Raw genomic sequence first — 15998 nt, forward strand, 5'->3', positions numbered from 1 at the left:
AGAGGAAGTTCGTATATGCAGTTCTCACCTTGGTAGATGTCCAGACATATTGCTATCTTGTTATCTTTTTTATTGATTGGACATGGGCCATAATTCTACCCCATAGAACAGCTTTTGCTGTTTCCCAAAAGAGGATGTGATCTTTGGCTTGTATATGGTTGTCACTTACATATTCATGCCACCATTTCTTGAGTAACATGTCAAAACTTTCATCTTTTAGTAGAAAGGATGGGAATCTCCAAATATAATTGTTACCTTTTGGCTATATTTCTTGCATATTCAATGAAACAGGGGAGTGATCTGAAATTACTAAATCTTCAATATTTACTGATGAAGTCCTAGGTAGGAGGGATGGGCTGAGTAAACTTCACTCAATACGTGACCATGAGGGTGTGAATAATGGGTATATTCTCTCCCAGTCAGATGCGTGAAGCGCCAACTGTTCAGTAATTGGGTGTTATCTAGGAAGTCTGGGTTTCTACCAGTGTATTTACAATGCCCATATTTCTCCTCCGCCTTAGTCCACGCTTGGACTTAACAAGTGGTGGCGGCAAAAAAGGTGAATGTAGTCAGAGAGAAGAGGCGGTGGCGGTGGCAGAGGAGGAGGATACCTGAGAACCTCCCCTGCTTGTCTTTTGCCTGGGCAAAGAATGCCGGAGGCATCTGTGGCCGCTTGAAGATAGCACTTGTGGCTCCGTTCTCCCTGATGCTGAGTGGCTTTTAAGCAAAGGACGAGGGAGTTCTGCTATCCCCCCCTTGCCCCTGGGGCTAGTATGCACAGGCAGTGGCAGAATGGCCTCAGATGGCAGTGGTGGTTGGCAAAGGGTGCTCCAAACGAAGCTGCCTCAGCCGGGGAGAGGCAGCACCTGCCCGGCCCCTGCCATCGCCGCTCGCTCAAGCCATTTTTTGGCATGCCGGGAGGGCTCCTTGGCCAACGCCCGCCAGACTCCCATGGGAAGGGAAGGAGCCGAGGGCTGCCGGGTGGCCTGGGGACAGCTGCCGCCGAAGCACAGGAATGCTGCTGCCACCGCTGCTGACCGCCACCCAACTCCCCCCCCGATGTAACATTAGATGTATAAGACACACCCAGTTTTTGAGGCACTTTTTTGAAGTAAAAAGGTGCGTCTTATACACCGAAAAATACGGTACGAGCATTTCCAGAGACTAATCATTAAGACATTATTTTAGCAGCTTAATACAGCAATACAGTGTGTTATTAAATTTTGAATTTGCTGGACTTTACATTTTAGTGTAAAAATATTTTCAATGATGTTAACATCTTTAAATAATCCTATTGTCATAAATGCAATTTCTTGTAACTTTAATTTTATTCTTTAATACTGCCAAAGTGCCAAGTAAATTAGTTGGTTAATTGGTTAGTTCATTTGTTCATTCATTTATATTTGTATGCTGCCCACTCCAATAGGACTCAGAGCGGCTAACAGTAATTACAAATTACAAATGCGTAACTTAACATCAAATATTGTTTAATTACAGTATTTGCTACCCAGCTCTGAGTGTGTGTGTGTAGGTGTGAGTGTTGGTGTGTCTGAGTGTGTGCCCATGTTTGTGTGCGCCTATTCAAGCAGTCTTGACTTCTAACCTAGCAACTGTCTGAAAAAGTCCAGATAGTTACCATTTTCAAAAATGTTTGAAATCATCCAGCTCATCTAATGCAGAATTAAAAATTGTAGTCTTCCAAATTGTAGCTTGATGCTTTTAACCATTATATCAAAGTAGCTCTTCTGCTATCCAGCTACTAGATTATAAATTGTAAAGCCCAGTTTTGGACTAGTTTTAGTACAGAATCTTGTATTTTCTGGGTTGCTTTTTATTGCTTGTCTTTTTTTCATTGGTTTAGTTTAAAACTAGACAATGTATTTTTATAAACTAAATCACTACCAATGTTATAATGTATTACTCCTACAATATCATTAAACAAAAGCAGAAAAACACATAGATACAAAATTTAATTTTTCAAGTAATGTTATGTACACTTTATTGCCTGTATATCCACAATGGTAAGCAGTGAGCTATAAATACACAATGTACTTGAACAGTAAAAACAATAATGTTATGCATAAGAGAATGAGGAAGAAAAGGTTATTTTCTTGATTTGCAGCTATTAAAAAAGCCAGTGATGAATAATGTACCTTCCCCCTTACATTGATTTCTAAAGTATTTTCCCAAAGAACAGCTTTTTTGCAACATCAAATTGCATTTTCAATAATTACATTTTGTATTTCCAGCCAGAATAATTTCTGATAAAAGTCCATTCTTATTAGATAGCTGCAAATATTCTGTTTATTACAAAGTAATAAGCAAATGGTGACATTCTTTTAAAAACAGTATTTGGCTGCATGTTAATGTATTAGACTCTGAACATATATTGTAGTAGCAAAAGAAGAAAAATAAAATAAAAATAATTATTTTATAGACAATGTTTTTCACAAGATATTATGGGTAGCAGCTTAGTCAAAAGTATTCACCCTGAAGAGGTAGAGGGAATCTTAGCCTAGCAGAAAAACTCATCATCCTTGGCACTGCTATAATCTCTCCTGTAAATACACAATCCCTAAAACAAGATAATTCAATAAAGGTTATTCCAGGTATGGTGAAATGCATAGACATCTTATTTTCACCCCACAGCTAAGAACTTGGTATTGTTGTTTGAGAAACAGAAATAGATTTATTTTCATTCTCTTTTTGACTATTCATTACATAAATATAAGGATGCATTATTCACAATAAACTTTTTAAAAGGTTACAGAAACAATCTGAAAACATTTCCATATCTTATAGACTACATGGCTGCAATAACACCAGTTCAACATAATCTCAAGATAACCATGCAATAAATTTAGGGTCACTTTCCAACTCAAATTAAACTTGCAAACCAGTGGTTCTAAGATCTGTAATACTTATGAGTTTTCCCCATCCCCATATCTTTAAAAAAATCAGTAAATCAATCTCCAATCTTGCAATGTATCACTGTGTAACAGTTTCTGCAATGCTGTCATATATTCTTATGTGAATGAGATTGACAGAAGTATTGGTTTCAATAATTAGGCTGAAAGGAAGTATTCTACTGATAAATGATAGACATACCAAGCATGCTTATACAAAGCATTCTATTCTGAACTATCTGGCTTGAAGATGATATAAGTATTTCAAAACCATTAAGTGGTTTAGCTTACCCTGATCTAGGAAAGCAGAATGCTATACTATCCAGTTTTGCAATACTATATTCCATATAGAGTTCCACATAGGAGGATAGAGTTGTCCTAATCTGCCTTGACAACATATGTTATTATTGTTTATATGACAAAATTCAATGGTTGATCAATCAAGTTTTATGGACACTGCTTTCTGCTCCTGCTATTGGCATTATGATAATATATGAAGATGTATCTTTGGTACAGAGATTGGTCTAGTTGCGGTTCTCTGTCTTCCCACTTTGTGCATACAAGCAGAAGCATTCCCTCCCCAAAAATGATTATTAAAACCAGGAAGGAAAAGCCATGTTACTTAGCAGTTGAGCAAAAATGAGAAAGCATTCCTTTTAATTAGGAGGTTTGAAAAATGAAAATGTACATTAACACTGATAAATATCAATGGAAAGACATACAGAGGAGTGCAAACAGAAAACATGATGTATTAGTTAAAAATAATAATTTGCTTCAGTCAATTGATATTAACACAGTGGTACTTCTACTTACGAACTTAATTCGTTCCGTGACCAGGTTCTTAAGTAAAATAGTTTGTAAGAAGAAGCAATTTCCCCATAAGAATCAATGTAAAAGCAAATAATGTGTGCGATTGGGAAAACCACAGGGAGGGTGAAGGCCCTGTTTCCTCCCAGGAGATTCGTAGAGAGGCCCCACAGAGGCTTCTCCCTGCCTTTTCTGGCCCTGTTTTCTCCCAGGAGATTCCTAGATTCCTGCCTTTCTGATTACAGTTTCGGAGGCTCAGGTTTGTAAGTGGAAAATGTTTCTTGAGAAGAGGCAAAAAAATCTTGAACACATGGTACTTATCTATAAAAGTTTGTTTGTAGGTAGAGGTACCACTGTACTGTCTTTTCCCTTGGATATAGAATTACTGGAACAGTCACATGCAGGCCGAGAAACCCTTCATTAGGAGAAAAAGTTTGAGAGAGAGAAAAGCTCCAAAAATGCATTTGAGAATGTTCCTTTTATTGATGTGTCTTTCCTGTTAGTTAAAAGATGGATTTCAGGATTACTAGCTTTGTCCTGGAACATCTGCTGAGACATCACCTGTTCCAGATCCTGTTTGTGCACGCTTGATATAAAGATTCAACAATTTCATCTGTAGATTTAAATTAATAAATAACATGTTTATTATCAACAACATATTTCATATTAGATTTTTAATTTTTTTTAAACAACAGTGAATGAACAATCAAAGTAAAAGAACAGTAAAAGAAGCCTAATTAGAGCTATAAACATACAATACCTGTAGTTCTATTTTCAAAAGATTAAGAAGATTAAGGGATGATAAACTTATTGGCAACAATTCTCCTCAAATAATTTTAATTATACTACGTAATGATCAATATAACTTAATAAATGATTCAGAAATGAAACAGATTATTGTTATTGTTTTATTTATTTATTTATTTATTCATTTATTTATTTATTTATTTATTAGATTTGTATGCCACCCTTCTCCAAAGACTCAGGACCAGGGGTCCCCAAACTTTTTACACAGGAGGCTAGTTCACTGTCCCTCAGACTGTTGGAGGGCCGGAATATAAAAAAAAACTATGAACAAATCCCTATGCACACTGTACATACCTTATTTAAAGAAAAAAACAAAATGGGAACAAATACAATATTTAAAATAAAGAAGTAATAAAGTAATAAAGTAATTTATACTTCTGTATTAACAAGTAAATTTAAACTTAAATCAACAAACTCCCTTCATTTCTCCTTCCTTCCTTCCCTCCCTCCTTCTTCTCCACTTCTCTCTTCCCTCTCCATTTTTTTCCTTCTCTCTCATGTTTCATTTTCCTCTCCCTCGTTCTTTCCCTCCATCATTTTCTCATTTTTCTCTTCCTCTTTTCTTTCTCTCTCTTTCCATCTCTCCCTCTTCCTTTCTCTCTCCCTCTCTATCTCTCCCTCAGCCCCCCTCTCTTTCTCTCTGTCCCTCTCTTTCTCTCTCTCTCTTTCTCTCACTCACTCTCTATCTCTCCCTCTTTGTATCTCTCCCTCTTTCTCTATCTCTCCCTCTTTCTTTCTTTCTCTCTCTCCCTTTCTATCTCTCCCCCTTCTTTTCTCTCTCCCTCTTTCTCTCTCCCTTCTCTCTCTCTCTTTATCTCTCTTGCTTTCTTTCTCCCTCTCCCTCTTGCTTTCTCTCTCTCCCTTTCTCTCTCCCTCTTTCTCTCTCTCTCCCTCCCTCTTTCTCTCTCTCTCTCCCTCTTTCTCTCTGTCTCTTTATTTCTCTCTTTCCCTCTTTCTCTCTCTCTCCCTCTTCCTTTCTCTCCTCCTCTCTCTTTCTTTCTCTCTTTCCCCCTCTCTCTTGCTCTCTTTCTCTCTTGCTTTCTCTCTCTCTCTTTCTCTCTGTTCCCCTCTCTCTCCAGCAATAGCTTTCTCTCTCTCTCTCTCTCTCCAATTATAGGTAGTCCCCAGGTTACGTGGTCCCTGACTTGTGATGTTTCATTGTTACAATGACCTGGGGACAGCAGCGGAGCTTGGAGGCTGCAGCAATGCAGCGCGGAGGACCGGCTGTTGATCCCTGCTGCTGCCACCGCCGCCTCCATTCAAGCGAAGGGATCTCTGCGGTGGGCGGCCTCAGAGGCTGCAGCAATGCAGTGCCGAGAAGGACTGGCTCTTGGTCCTTTAAAGCCACCGCCGCCCACCGCAGAGATCCCTTCGCCCGAATGGAGGTGGTGGTGGCAGCGACGACTTCAAGGGACCAACACCTGGTCCTTCTTGGTGCTGCATTGCTGCAGCCTCCAAGGCCGGCCACCGCGGAGATCCGTTCACCCAAACAGAGGTGGAGGCGGCAGCCTTGGAGGCTGCAGCAATGCAGCGCCGAGAAGGACCGGCTGTTGGCCCCTTGAAGTCGCTGCCAACGCCTCCATTCGGGCGAATTCAGGGGGTTCCTGAATCTCCCATCCACTCACCGTGGAGGAGGATGTGGGGAGGAGGATGTGAGCTAAGCTTCCTTCCACTTCCTTCGAGGCGGCAGGTGAGCTTTGCAGCTTTGCCTCCAAGGAAGTAGAAGGAAGCTCAGCTCGGGGGCGGGCCTGGAGCAGCAGCAGCCGCTGCCACCACCTACTCCGCCCCGTGCTTCGGCCGCACCAGGGCCAAGTAAGCCGAGCTAGGCCCGTCACCCCTGGCTACAAGTGTGGGTCCTGGGCGGCAGGCGAGCATCGGGAGGGCCTCGCCATTGCCTGGCCGGGGAGAGCTCCCCTCTCTGCGATCCGGGATGGCGTGGCCGTCAATTAGTTAGTGCGGGGAGGGGGGAGTCCTGATGGCTTGCTTACGGCCTCGGAGGTACTGGCCCTGCAGCACCTTTAGCACCTCCAGCTGTTCTTGCAGGGCTTCCAGGCTGAGGGCAGAGGCCAGCACCCTCCCCACGGGGCAGCGAAGAAGCAAAAAAGTGGCACTCCCGCTCTCTCTCTCTCCCTCTCTTTCTTGCTTTATTTCTCTCTCTCTCACTTACTCCCTTGCAGGGCTTCCAGGCTCCCTCTTTCTCTCCCTCTCTCCCTCTCCGCAGCCCCTCTCCCCCCCCATGCCAAAATGCCCAAACGCGTGCAAACCTCACCGGTGCAAAATCCCTGAAGAAAAAAAAAAGGAAAAAAGTGGCACTGAAGGGACCAAGACAGTCTGCAGCTGAGCATCTGGAGGAGGAGGAGGAGGAGGAAAGCCAGGGGGCGGGGAGGAAAACGGGCCTGCAATTGGCCCCTTTCTTTCTCGCCTTTAGGGAGAGGAACTGTTGCTGCTCTGCCATAGGGCAGCAACAGTTTCTCTCCCTAAAGGCGGCAAAGAAAGGGGCCAATTGCAAGCCCACTTTCCTCCCCGCCCCCTAGCTTTCTTCCTCCTCCTTGCCGCCACCAGACGCTCAGCAGCAGAGTGGATGGGAGATTCGGGAGCTTATTATATAGACCGGTAAAATCTCGTATGCTGCTGCGGGCTGGGTAAATGGCCTTAGCGGGCCGTAGTTTGGGGACCGCTGCTCAGGACAGCTCAGTCCTTTTTTCATCTTCACATTTACAGTATAAAGATAGATACTTTCAGTTCTAAATTAATTATTTGTGGCTGCTGAATTGGGAGAACTCTTTGATAATTTCAAAATCTGAAACTCTGTTTTGATCCTGCCCATAGTTTAACAAAGCATAGTTTCCAAGGTGTAAATAGCACAAGAAAATAGATTAATTTTAAACTGAAAACAGAATTACCGGTTGGCGGATCTGACGCCAGCCGGCATTTGCGGTGGGGGCTGGAAGGCATGGATTTCTTTTCCATGTGGTTGGGCGATCCCAGGGCATGCTGGGATCACCCAGAATGCAGTATGGCCTCCCATGCATGCTCAATGCTGGTCGGGGGTGGGTGGGGCCCAGGCCTTAGATAAAAGGGCCTGCACTCCCCGGCCTCTACCTTTTGGAGATTCTTCATGGCCTCACCTGAAGCTCAGAACCCACGTGGACCTCACCTGGAATAAAGAACACCTTAGCGATTTCCTTGTGGGCCTGCAGAGCATTCAAGAGCAGCAAGGGAGCAATGAAGGCCAGTGATACTTACAATCCAGCCTAGCTGGGAAAGAGTAGGCCTAGCAGCAGACAACATAGTGGGGATCTATCCTTTGTAGCAGAAGAGGCCTTGCTTAGACTCAGAATGTCCAAGACTGACCAGTTGCACAGGGAGATGGTTATCAGTCTAGCCTGTGACTCTGATTTAAGGGTATGCCTGGTCTTAGCCTTGGGGGAATATGTTAACAAGAGGGGACAAGGCACGAGTTACCTATTTGTCCATCAGGACAGCACAACTTTAACCAGATATCAGTTTTGGGCATGGCTGGGATGGTACTGTGCAGGTTGGGTCTAGACCCCAGCAACAATGGCACCCACTCCTTCAGGGGCTTCCACAACAGCATTAACATTTGGTTTTAGCACTGAGCAGATTCAGGCAATTGACAGATGGAAATCAAATGCTTTCAATACCTACATTTGCACTCCTAAATAAGGACCATGTGAAATTCAGAGTTAACACTGCTTTGTTTTTTGCCTTTTCTCAGACTGCCTTCTGAGTGAGAAGCCCCTGATATTAATTTGTGGCCAGAGCATGCCATTTCGAGCTGGCAGAAGAGCATCTAAGTCACAGTTTGAAACACAGCTGAAGCTGAGTCATTGGGCCAGAGTGCCAGAGGGGCATGCGCTGGGATGGGCTCATCCTTTGCCATTTGACAGCACCTGTGTAAAAGTTGTACCTAGATGGCTTGTGATACACCTTGGTGACAATGACCTTGGTGCAATGAAGGGCTTGGCCTTGATGTGGCAAGCAGTGCGTGATCTCCGATTGACCAAGGAGCGATGGCCAGACACGCAGCTGGTGTGGTTTGGCATGATTCCACGTCAAGTGTGGCGCTGCACTAGGAACCTCAGGGATGTTAATAAAGCTAGGAAATAGGTGAATTTTGAAGTGATAAAGTGATCCTGGTAATAGGACAAGTTATACACCACCTGGACATCCGCATATCAAAACAAGGTCTGTACAGAGGTAATGGTGTGCACTTAACAGATAGGTAATACAGTGGTACCTCGACATACGAGTCTAATTCGTTCCAGACCCGAGCTCGTATGTCGATCAACTCGCATCTCGAACAAATGCCTTTAGACTTTGTTTTTCGCGCCGAGATAACTGGAAGCAAGGAATTCTTGCGCCACCTAGTGGAAGCTCGGCTCGTATCCCGAATTTGAGCTCGGGTGTCAAACAGAAATTTTGCTCGCGTCTCGGCTCGTAACTTGTAATACTCGCATGTGCAGCAGCTCGTATCTAGAGGAACTACTGTAATATATTTATTTCAGATCTGCAGAGGTGCCTGCAAGAGCTGGTGCAGGCTAGGAGAAGTCATGGGGTCTAAATAGAGATTTGACCCCCCTGCTGTGGCAGGTAGAGGCAGAAAGGGGTGTTAGCAGCAGCTGCATGTTCTCTTTTAGGGCACCTTTCGAAAGTTGATGGATTGCCCCTCCCCAGAAGCTCCGGACACGTTGGGCCTGAGTGATGGAGAGGGGGTGCCCTTGGGGGTCACTTATTCAGGTTTTCAGAAGGGGATCTGGGGGTGAGCCTTCCCACATGCCATGGTGGTGTGGCGGAGAGCAAGGTAAGGGCCATTGAACCCTCCCCTTGCTTAGCAAGGAGCTTCGCCCATAGTTGCTCAGAAATATTATTTGATAGGGAATTCCGCCCCATTTAGTTTTTTTTACCTCTGCAGGTCTAAATTATTTGTATCATAATAAAAGGTACCCATTAATACCCAGCTCTTTTGTCCGTGTGTTTCTTTCCATGTCCAACACAAGTGTTTGAATCTTTGTGTAGGGAAACACAAGCTCATTATTCTTATATTTACACTATTGATATATGGTCTTATATCTTATACCAAATTATTGTTAAATGCTTTAGATGTCAATTATTTGTTTTCAAATTTTTAGTATTGTGATAATTAATTAAGATCTTATTAAAATGATGTCATAATCTTGATTTAAAAATATAATTTCACTTATTTCACTTTATTTTTTATTCCTAAGAGTTTAGCTATTTTATACCAAATGGCATGACTTTTATAAGAGAAAAGCTATCATTTACAATTGTAATAATAATAATAATAATAATAATAATAATAATAATAATAATAATAATAATAATTTATTAGACTTGTATGCCGCCCCCCTCCAGAGACTCTGGGCGGCTCACAACAACAATAACACAATATAAATACAAATCTAATAATTAAAACTATAGCTAAAACCCATTATCTTAAAAACAAGCAGCACACAATCAACACTCAATATTACAATCATACCAACACATATCTTTTACTGGTCAGAAGGGGGGGGGGGTTTGCTAGTTGCCCCATGCCTGGTGACATAGATAGGTCTTAAGGTTCTTGTGAAAGGCGGGGAGAGTGGGGGCAGTCCGAATCTCCAGAGGGAGCTGGTTCCAGAGGGCCAGGGCCGCCACAGAAAAGGCTCTTCCCCTAGGCCCTGCCAGACGACATTGTCTGGTTGACAGGACCTGGAGAAGACCAACTCTGTGGGACCTGATTGGTCGCTGGGATTTATGCAGCAGAAGGCAGTCCCGTAAGTAGTCTGGTCCGATGCCATGTAGAGCCTCATAGGTCATCACCAACACTTTGAATTGTGTCTGGAAACCAATCAGCAACCACTGCAGGCCACGGGGTGGTGACAATACATGGGTATATGTGGAAAGACCCATGACTGCTCGTGCAACTGCGTTCTGCACGATCAGAAGTTTCCGAACACTCTTCAAATGTAGCCCCACGTAGAGAGCGTTGCAGTAGTTGAACCTCAAGGTAACAAGGGCATGAGTGACTGTGAGCAGAGACTCCCTGTCCAAATAGGGCCACAACTAATTGTAATTCCATGACTGATATTTTTTTTCTTCAGATGCATGTCTAATCAAATCTATTATAGGTAGACTTACGACTACAATTGAGCCCAAAAGACGATCATTATTAATTTGTTCCATGTTACATTTTTTCTTGCCACAAATGTTAAGTGAATCATTGCAATTAGAAACATAGTTGTTAAATGAACATAGTTGTTAAATGAATTGACTTTGCTTGACAGAAGGTTGCAAAAGGTGATCACATGGCATTGGAGCTGCCACAATATATACCTGTTGTCAAAAGTCTGAATTTTAATCATATGACCATGGGTATGCTGCAAGATCATAAGTGTAAAAAATGGCCATACACCACTTTTTTTCAATGCATTTGTAACTTCAGTTATTAAATGAATGTAACCAAGGATGAGCCAAGGTGACACAGTGGGTAGAGTGCAGTATTGCAGGCCACTAAAGCTGACTGCTCGATCTGCAAGTCAGTGGTTCAAATCTCATCACCGGCTCAAGGTTGACTCAGCTTTCCATCCTTCCGAGGTGGGTAAATTGAGGACCCGAACTGTGGGGACAATATGCTGGCTCTGTTAAAATATGCTATTGCTAACATGTTGTAAACTGCCCTGAATCTAAGAAGAAAGACGGCATAAAAATAAATTGAATAAATAAATAATTATTGGAACTGACTAAAGAATATTTATTGGGCATAGTAGCAGGGAGGGATGGAACCAATACTATCAATACCACTTGAGAATATGGCAATCACAGAATAATTTGAAAAACAAGAGAGAAAGAGTTATGACAAGATCAGCAACAGAAAGGCAAAAGCCTTAAGATAGGAAAAATTAAAAAAGTTAACAAATATGGATCAACAGATTAAATGGATGTCATTGAATGTTAATGAACTTAACACACCAAATAAGAGAAATAAAATATTTACTAAACTCAAAAAATTAAATATGGACATAATTTGCTTACAAGAAGTACATATTAAAAATCAACATAAGAAGTTTTTGGAAAATAAATTTTAAGGAGAATTGTATGTTTCACTAATTGATCAGAGTGAAAGAGGAGTGGCAATGTATATTAAGAAGAATATGGAATCTAAAGATATATATTCTGATCAAGAAGGAAGAATTTTAACGGTTGAAATAAAGATGAATAATCAAAATATACTATTGGTAGCAATTTACGCACCGAGAAATATTCTACACAAGATTACATAAAAGGATTAATGAATTAAAGTATAAAAATATTTGTATACTAGGAGACTTCAATGTAATATCAAATATTGGATTGGGCCATAAGACCAACAAACAAAATAAAACAAAAAGAAAAATACTTCCTAAAGCCTTTTTCAATATGGTAGAGGAATGGAACCTGATTGATCTCTGGAGTGATAGACATAAAAGACAACAACAATATGCTTTTTTTCGGCTAGACACAGATCTTGGTCTAGAATTGATATGATATGGACTACGTTAGAATTAAGAAAACAGATAGAAAAAGTGGATATTGAAATGAATGTGTGGACAGATCATAATCCTAACACTCTGCAATGGAAAGGTAAAAGAAAAAGACCAAGATGGATTTTAAAGTGAGAAATTTTAAAAGAAAAAGACGTTCAACTATTTATAAAGAAAGAGATGGCGTTTTTCTTTCAACAGAATAAAACAGGAGATATTACCTTACAAATTCTTTGGGACATGGCTAAAGCCTATTTTAGAGGTTTAGTTTCAACTTATACAAGCAATCGAAATAGACAAATTTTTGGATATAAAATGATCTTGAAGGGAGACATAGAGAACTGAAACAGTCTTTACAATCAGACCCACAAAATATAGAAATTCAGGAAATCTTGGACTTGACGAAGCACAAATTAAATTTGATGCAAATGAGGAAATAGCTAAAAGTATTAAAAAAAACAAGGCATTTTTTTTTTAACAGAAAAAACCAGGGAGATGGTTGGCTTATAAAGTAAGGAAAGATAGAGAAAAAAATTGGATAAAATATTTAGAGGATGAAGAAGGAGAATTGAAATATAAAGAAGATGAAAAAAAGACAATAATATGGCAATTCTACCAAAAAATATATCAACAAGATGTTATTGAGGATGAGAAAATATGTCAATACTTAGAAAAGGCAAATTTATCTAAAATTTCAGAAATTATTAGGGAGACATTGGATGCTAAGATAACAATGATGGAATTGTCGGACGATATTAAGAAACAAAAGAATGGTAAAGCCCCAGGACCTAATTGGTTACCAGCTGAGGTTTATAAGTTATTTGAAGAGGTATTTAGATTTATCTTTTTGGATCTGATAAATGAAATATTTATACAAGCTAAAATTCCAGATACTTGGACAGAAACGTATATATCTCTGATACCAAAGTAGGGACTAATACAAAAAAAGTAAAGAATTATAGGCCAATATCTTTGTTAAATGTTGACTATAAGATTTGCATCAATTATTGCAAATAGACTTAAAAGATACTTAAATGAATTTATACATTCAGATCAGAATGGATTTTTACCTAAAAGACAAATTAAGGACAATATGTGTATAATTTTAAATACTTTAGAATATTATGAACAGCACCCCAAAAAATAGATGGCACTGATGTTTTTGGATGCACAAAAGGCTTTTGACAATTTAAACTGGCAATTTCTAAACAGGCAATTACAATATATGAATTTTGGAGTGAGGTTCTTACATGTCATAGAAGCAATTTATAATAAACAATCGGCGAGAATAATTGTGAATGGAGATATTACGGTCAAAGTAAAAATCACCAAAGGTACAAGACAAGGCTGTCCATTATCACCACTGTTATTTATTTTGAAAACAATGATAGAATTAGAAAAACAAGGTATAAATCTTGATTAGTATACGTATATACAATTGCAGGCAAGATATAACGAAAATAATAAAGAAGAAGGTGTAAATCTTGAAAAAACTAAACTAGATGAAATTTTATTTGGCTCAGATGAGTATCTCATCACCGGCTCAAGGTTGACTCAGCCTTCCATCCTTCTGAGGTGGGTAAAATGAGGACTTGGATTGTAGGGGCAATATGCTAGCTCGGTTTTAAAAAGTGCTATTACTAACATGTTGTAAGCTGTCCGGAGTCTAAGGAGAAGGACGGCATAAAAATTAATGAACTAAATAAATAAATAAATAAATAAATAAACAAATAAATAAATAAATATGATAAAAAAGTTTTATAGCTATTCTTTGTCTATTGATATAGAATTTGAACAAGTTAAAGATACAATGATAAAGTGGATGAAGAATATAGGATATTCAATAGATATAGATAAATGGCAACAAATTTGGGAAAGAAATTATAAAATGTCAGTCAACAGAGAATATATAAAAGATGTTTTATAGATGGTATATGACACCAGAAAGATGAGCTGTTTAAGAATAGATCAAAGAAATGTTGGAAATGTAATCAGCAGCCAGGCTCTTTTTATCATATGTGGTGGACATGCACAGAAGCTAAGAAATTTTGGAAAGAGATTCAGCATTGGATACAGAAGATTTTGAAAAGGACTATTGAATTTAAACTAGAAATATTCTTATTAGGTATTCTACCAGAAAATTTTAATAAAGAAGAAATATATTTGATTATACATATTTTAACAGCAGCTAGAATAGCATATGCACAAAATTGGAAGCTGAATAAAATCCCAGATGAAAGAGAAATATTACGTAAGATTTTAAATTGTTCTGAAACAAATAGGCTTACTTTAAAACTTAAAGATAAAGAAGAGTGTGATTACTATGAGATCTGGGGAAAGTTTTATGAATGGTTAGAAACTAAAAATAATAGAGAAGCAATTTTTTAAAATTACTTTTGAAGAAATACATGATGATTTAATTTTAATCTATTAAAGACCCAGATGACAAAATAAGGATTGGTGGCAGCACTGGATGGAGTTAACACAGAGATGAAAAGGTCAAATTAGATATTGAGTTAAGATTTTAAGATATTTATGTTTTATTATAAATAGAAAAAGGAAATATAAGGGACAGCCTATCCACAGCTCCACTAACTCAGTCAGGAGTGTAGCAGGAACTCCACCCACTAGAGAGCCGTCCACCTGCTGGAACCAGATGGGTTTCGCTAAAGGCCTGGTCTGGATTTTTAACTTCTTCACTATGGTTTTGCTAATAAGGCATCTTGAGCACCCTGTATCTAACAGAGCCCGTATTTCTTCCTCCTCCCCCATAATCATTACTTTAATCCTTGCTCTAATGATGAACGGATGGATGGGCTCATTCACCATTGGGTCGTCCTCTCTGCCGGGCTCCTCATTCCAATGGTGGCTGATTCCTGAAGGAATAGGATTTTCACCTTTAACAAATTCCTCAGGAGGGCAAAACTCTGTAGTTTGAAAGGCCCAGCGACCCTGCAGAGGGGCTTCTTCAGATCCTCTTTCTGCTACCGGGCATGGCTCGGGTTTTGGGGGAGAGGGGCGTCATGCAGTCTGCCCCCTTATGGCCAGTCTGGTCACATCTGTAGCAATTTGTTCCGCTCATAATCCCTGAGCAAAGGGAGCCCAGCTGACAAGGGAAAAGGCAGTGCATGGAGTGGGGGAGGTCCCTTCTCAGCAAGAATTACGTCACCCAAAGTGACTGCCATGGCGTACCAGTCTTGAATGGTACAGCTGCCTCCCACCTGCAGTTCACATGCCTCTCTCAACTTTGGATCAAGGGCACTTTTGAAAATATGGACCAAACAGTTTTCTGGCCACCTCTTCAGGTTATAGGCAATCATTTGAAATTCTTCCATAAAATTCTTCACAGGCTTGCCTGCCTGTTTCAATTGAAAAATCTATCTGTCTTTCTACACCATTTGGCTCAGGAGCCTTCTCATTATGCAATTTCGGAAGCAGTCTGCCATTTGCAATCAGAGGAGCAGGAGAAGGGGGGCTGAGTGGGTTTTGAAATTCCCTCGCAAAGGAATTCCTTTGATATGGCATTGGCTTGCATCTATCTCGCAATTCATTTAGGGAGTCATGGAGTGGGGTGGAAAGGGAGGCTATATTATTCATTGTTGCCATGTAGAGAGGTAACTTCAGGGGGCCATGGGGAAGGGGATCTTGAGAAACCCACGGGCATCTCAGCCACCCCCACTCAGGAAGATAGGTTGTTTCTGCTTGTTCATCTCAGCCCCAATCCTATTTCTCCCCTCTTTACCTTCGTAATGTTGAACTCTGTGTGGCTCCTACTGGAGAGGGGGATAGGAAATTCCAAGCCCTTCCACCTCCAGAATCTTGGTTAACTCCCTCTGTTCCATTTTTAGGATCAGGAGATAGTTGGAATTGTTGTCAGTGAACCAAATAGTATCTGACAAATAAATCACTTCCACGCCTGTGCTTCTCACAG

The 15998-nt window shown here is 40.4% G+C and overlaps 1 protein-coding gene across 1 annotated transcript in view; it reads right to left on the minus strand.

Annotated features, from left to right (window-relative positions):
- Positions 1–1968: 1968 nt before the first annotated feature.
- CLASP2 (cytoplasmic linker associated protein 2) overlaps positions 1969–15998 on the minus strand; it is an 817644-nt gene continuing 803614 nt past the window's right edge. Inside the window, exon 35 of the mRNA XM_070727408.1 lies at positions 1969–4326. Coding sequence (XP_070583509.1) covers positions 4240–4326 — 87 coding nt within the window. The 3' untranslated portion in view covers positions 1969–4239. The remainder of the gene's footprint in view (positions 4327–15998) is intronic.

Source organism: Erythrolamprus reginae, chromosome Z (genome assembly GCF_031021105.1).
Source record: "Erythrolamprus reginae isolate rEryReg1 chromosome Z, rEryReg1.hap1, whole genome shotgun sequence".
Taxonomy (NCBI): Eukaryota; Metazoa; Chordata; class Lepidosauria; order Squamata; family Dipsadidae; genus Erythrolamprus; species Erythrolamprus reginae.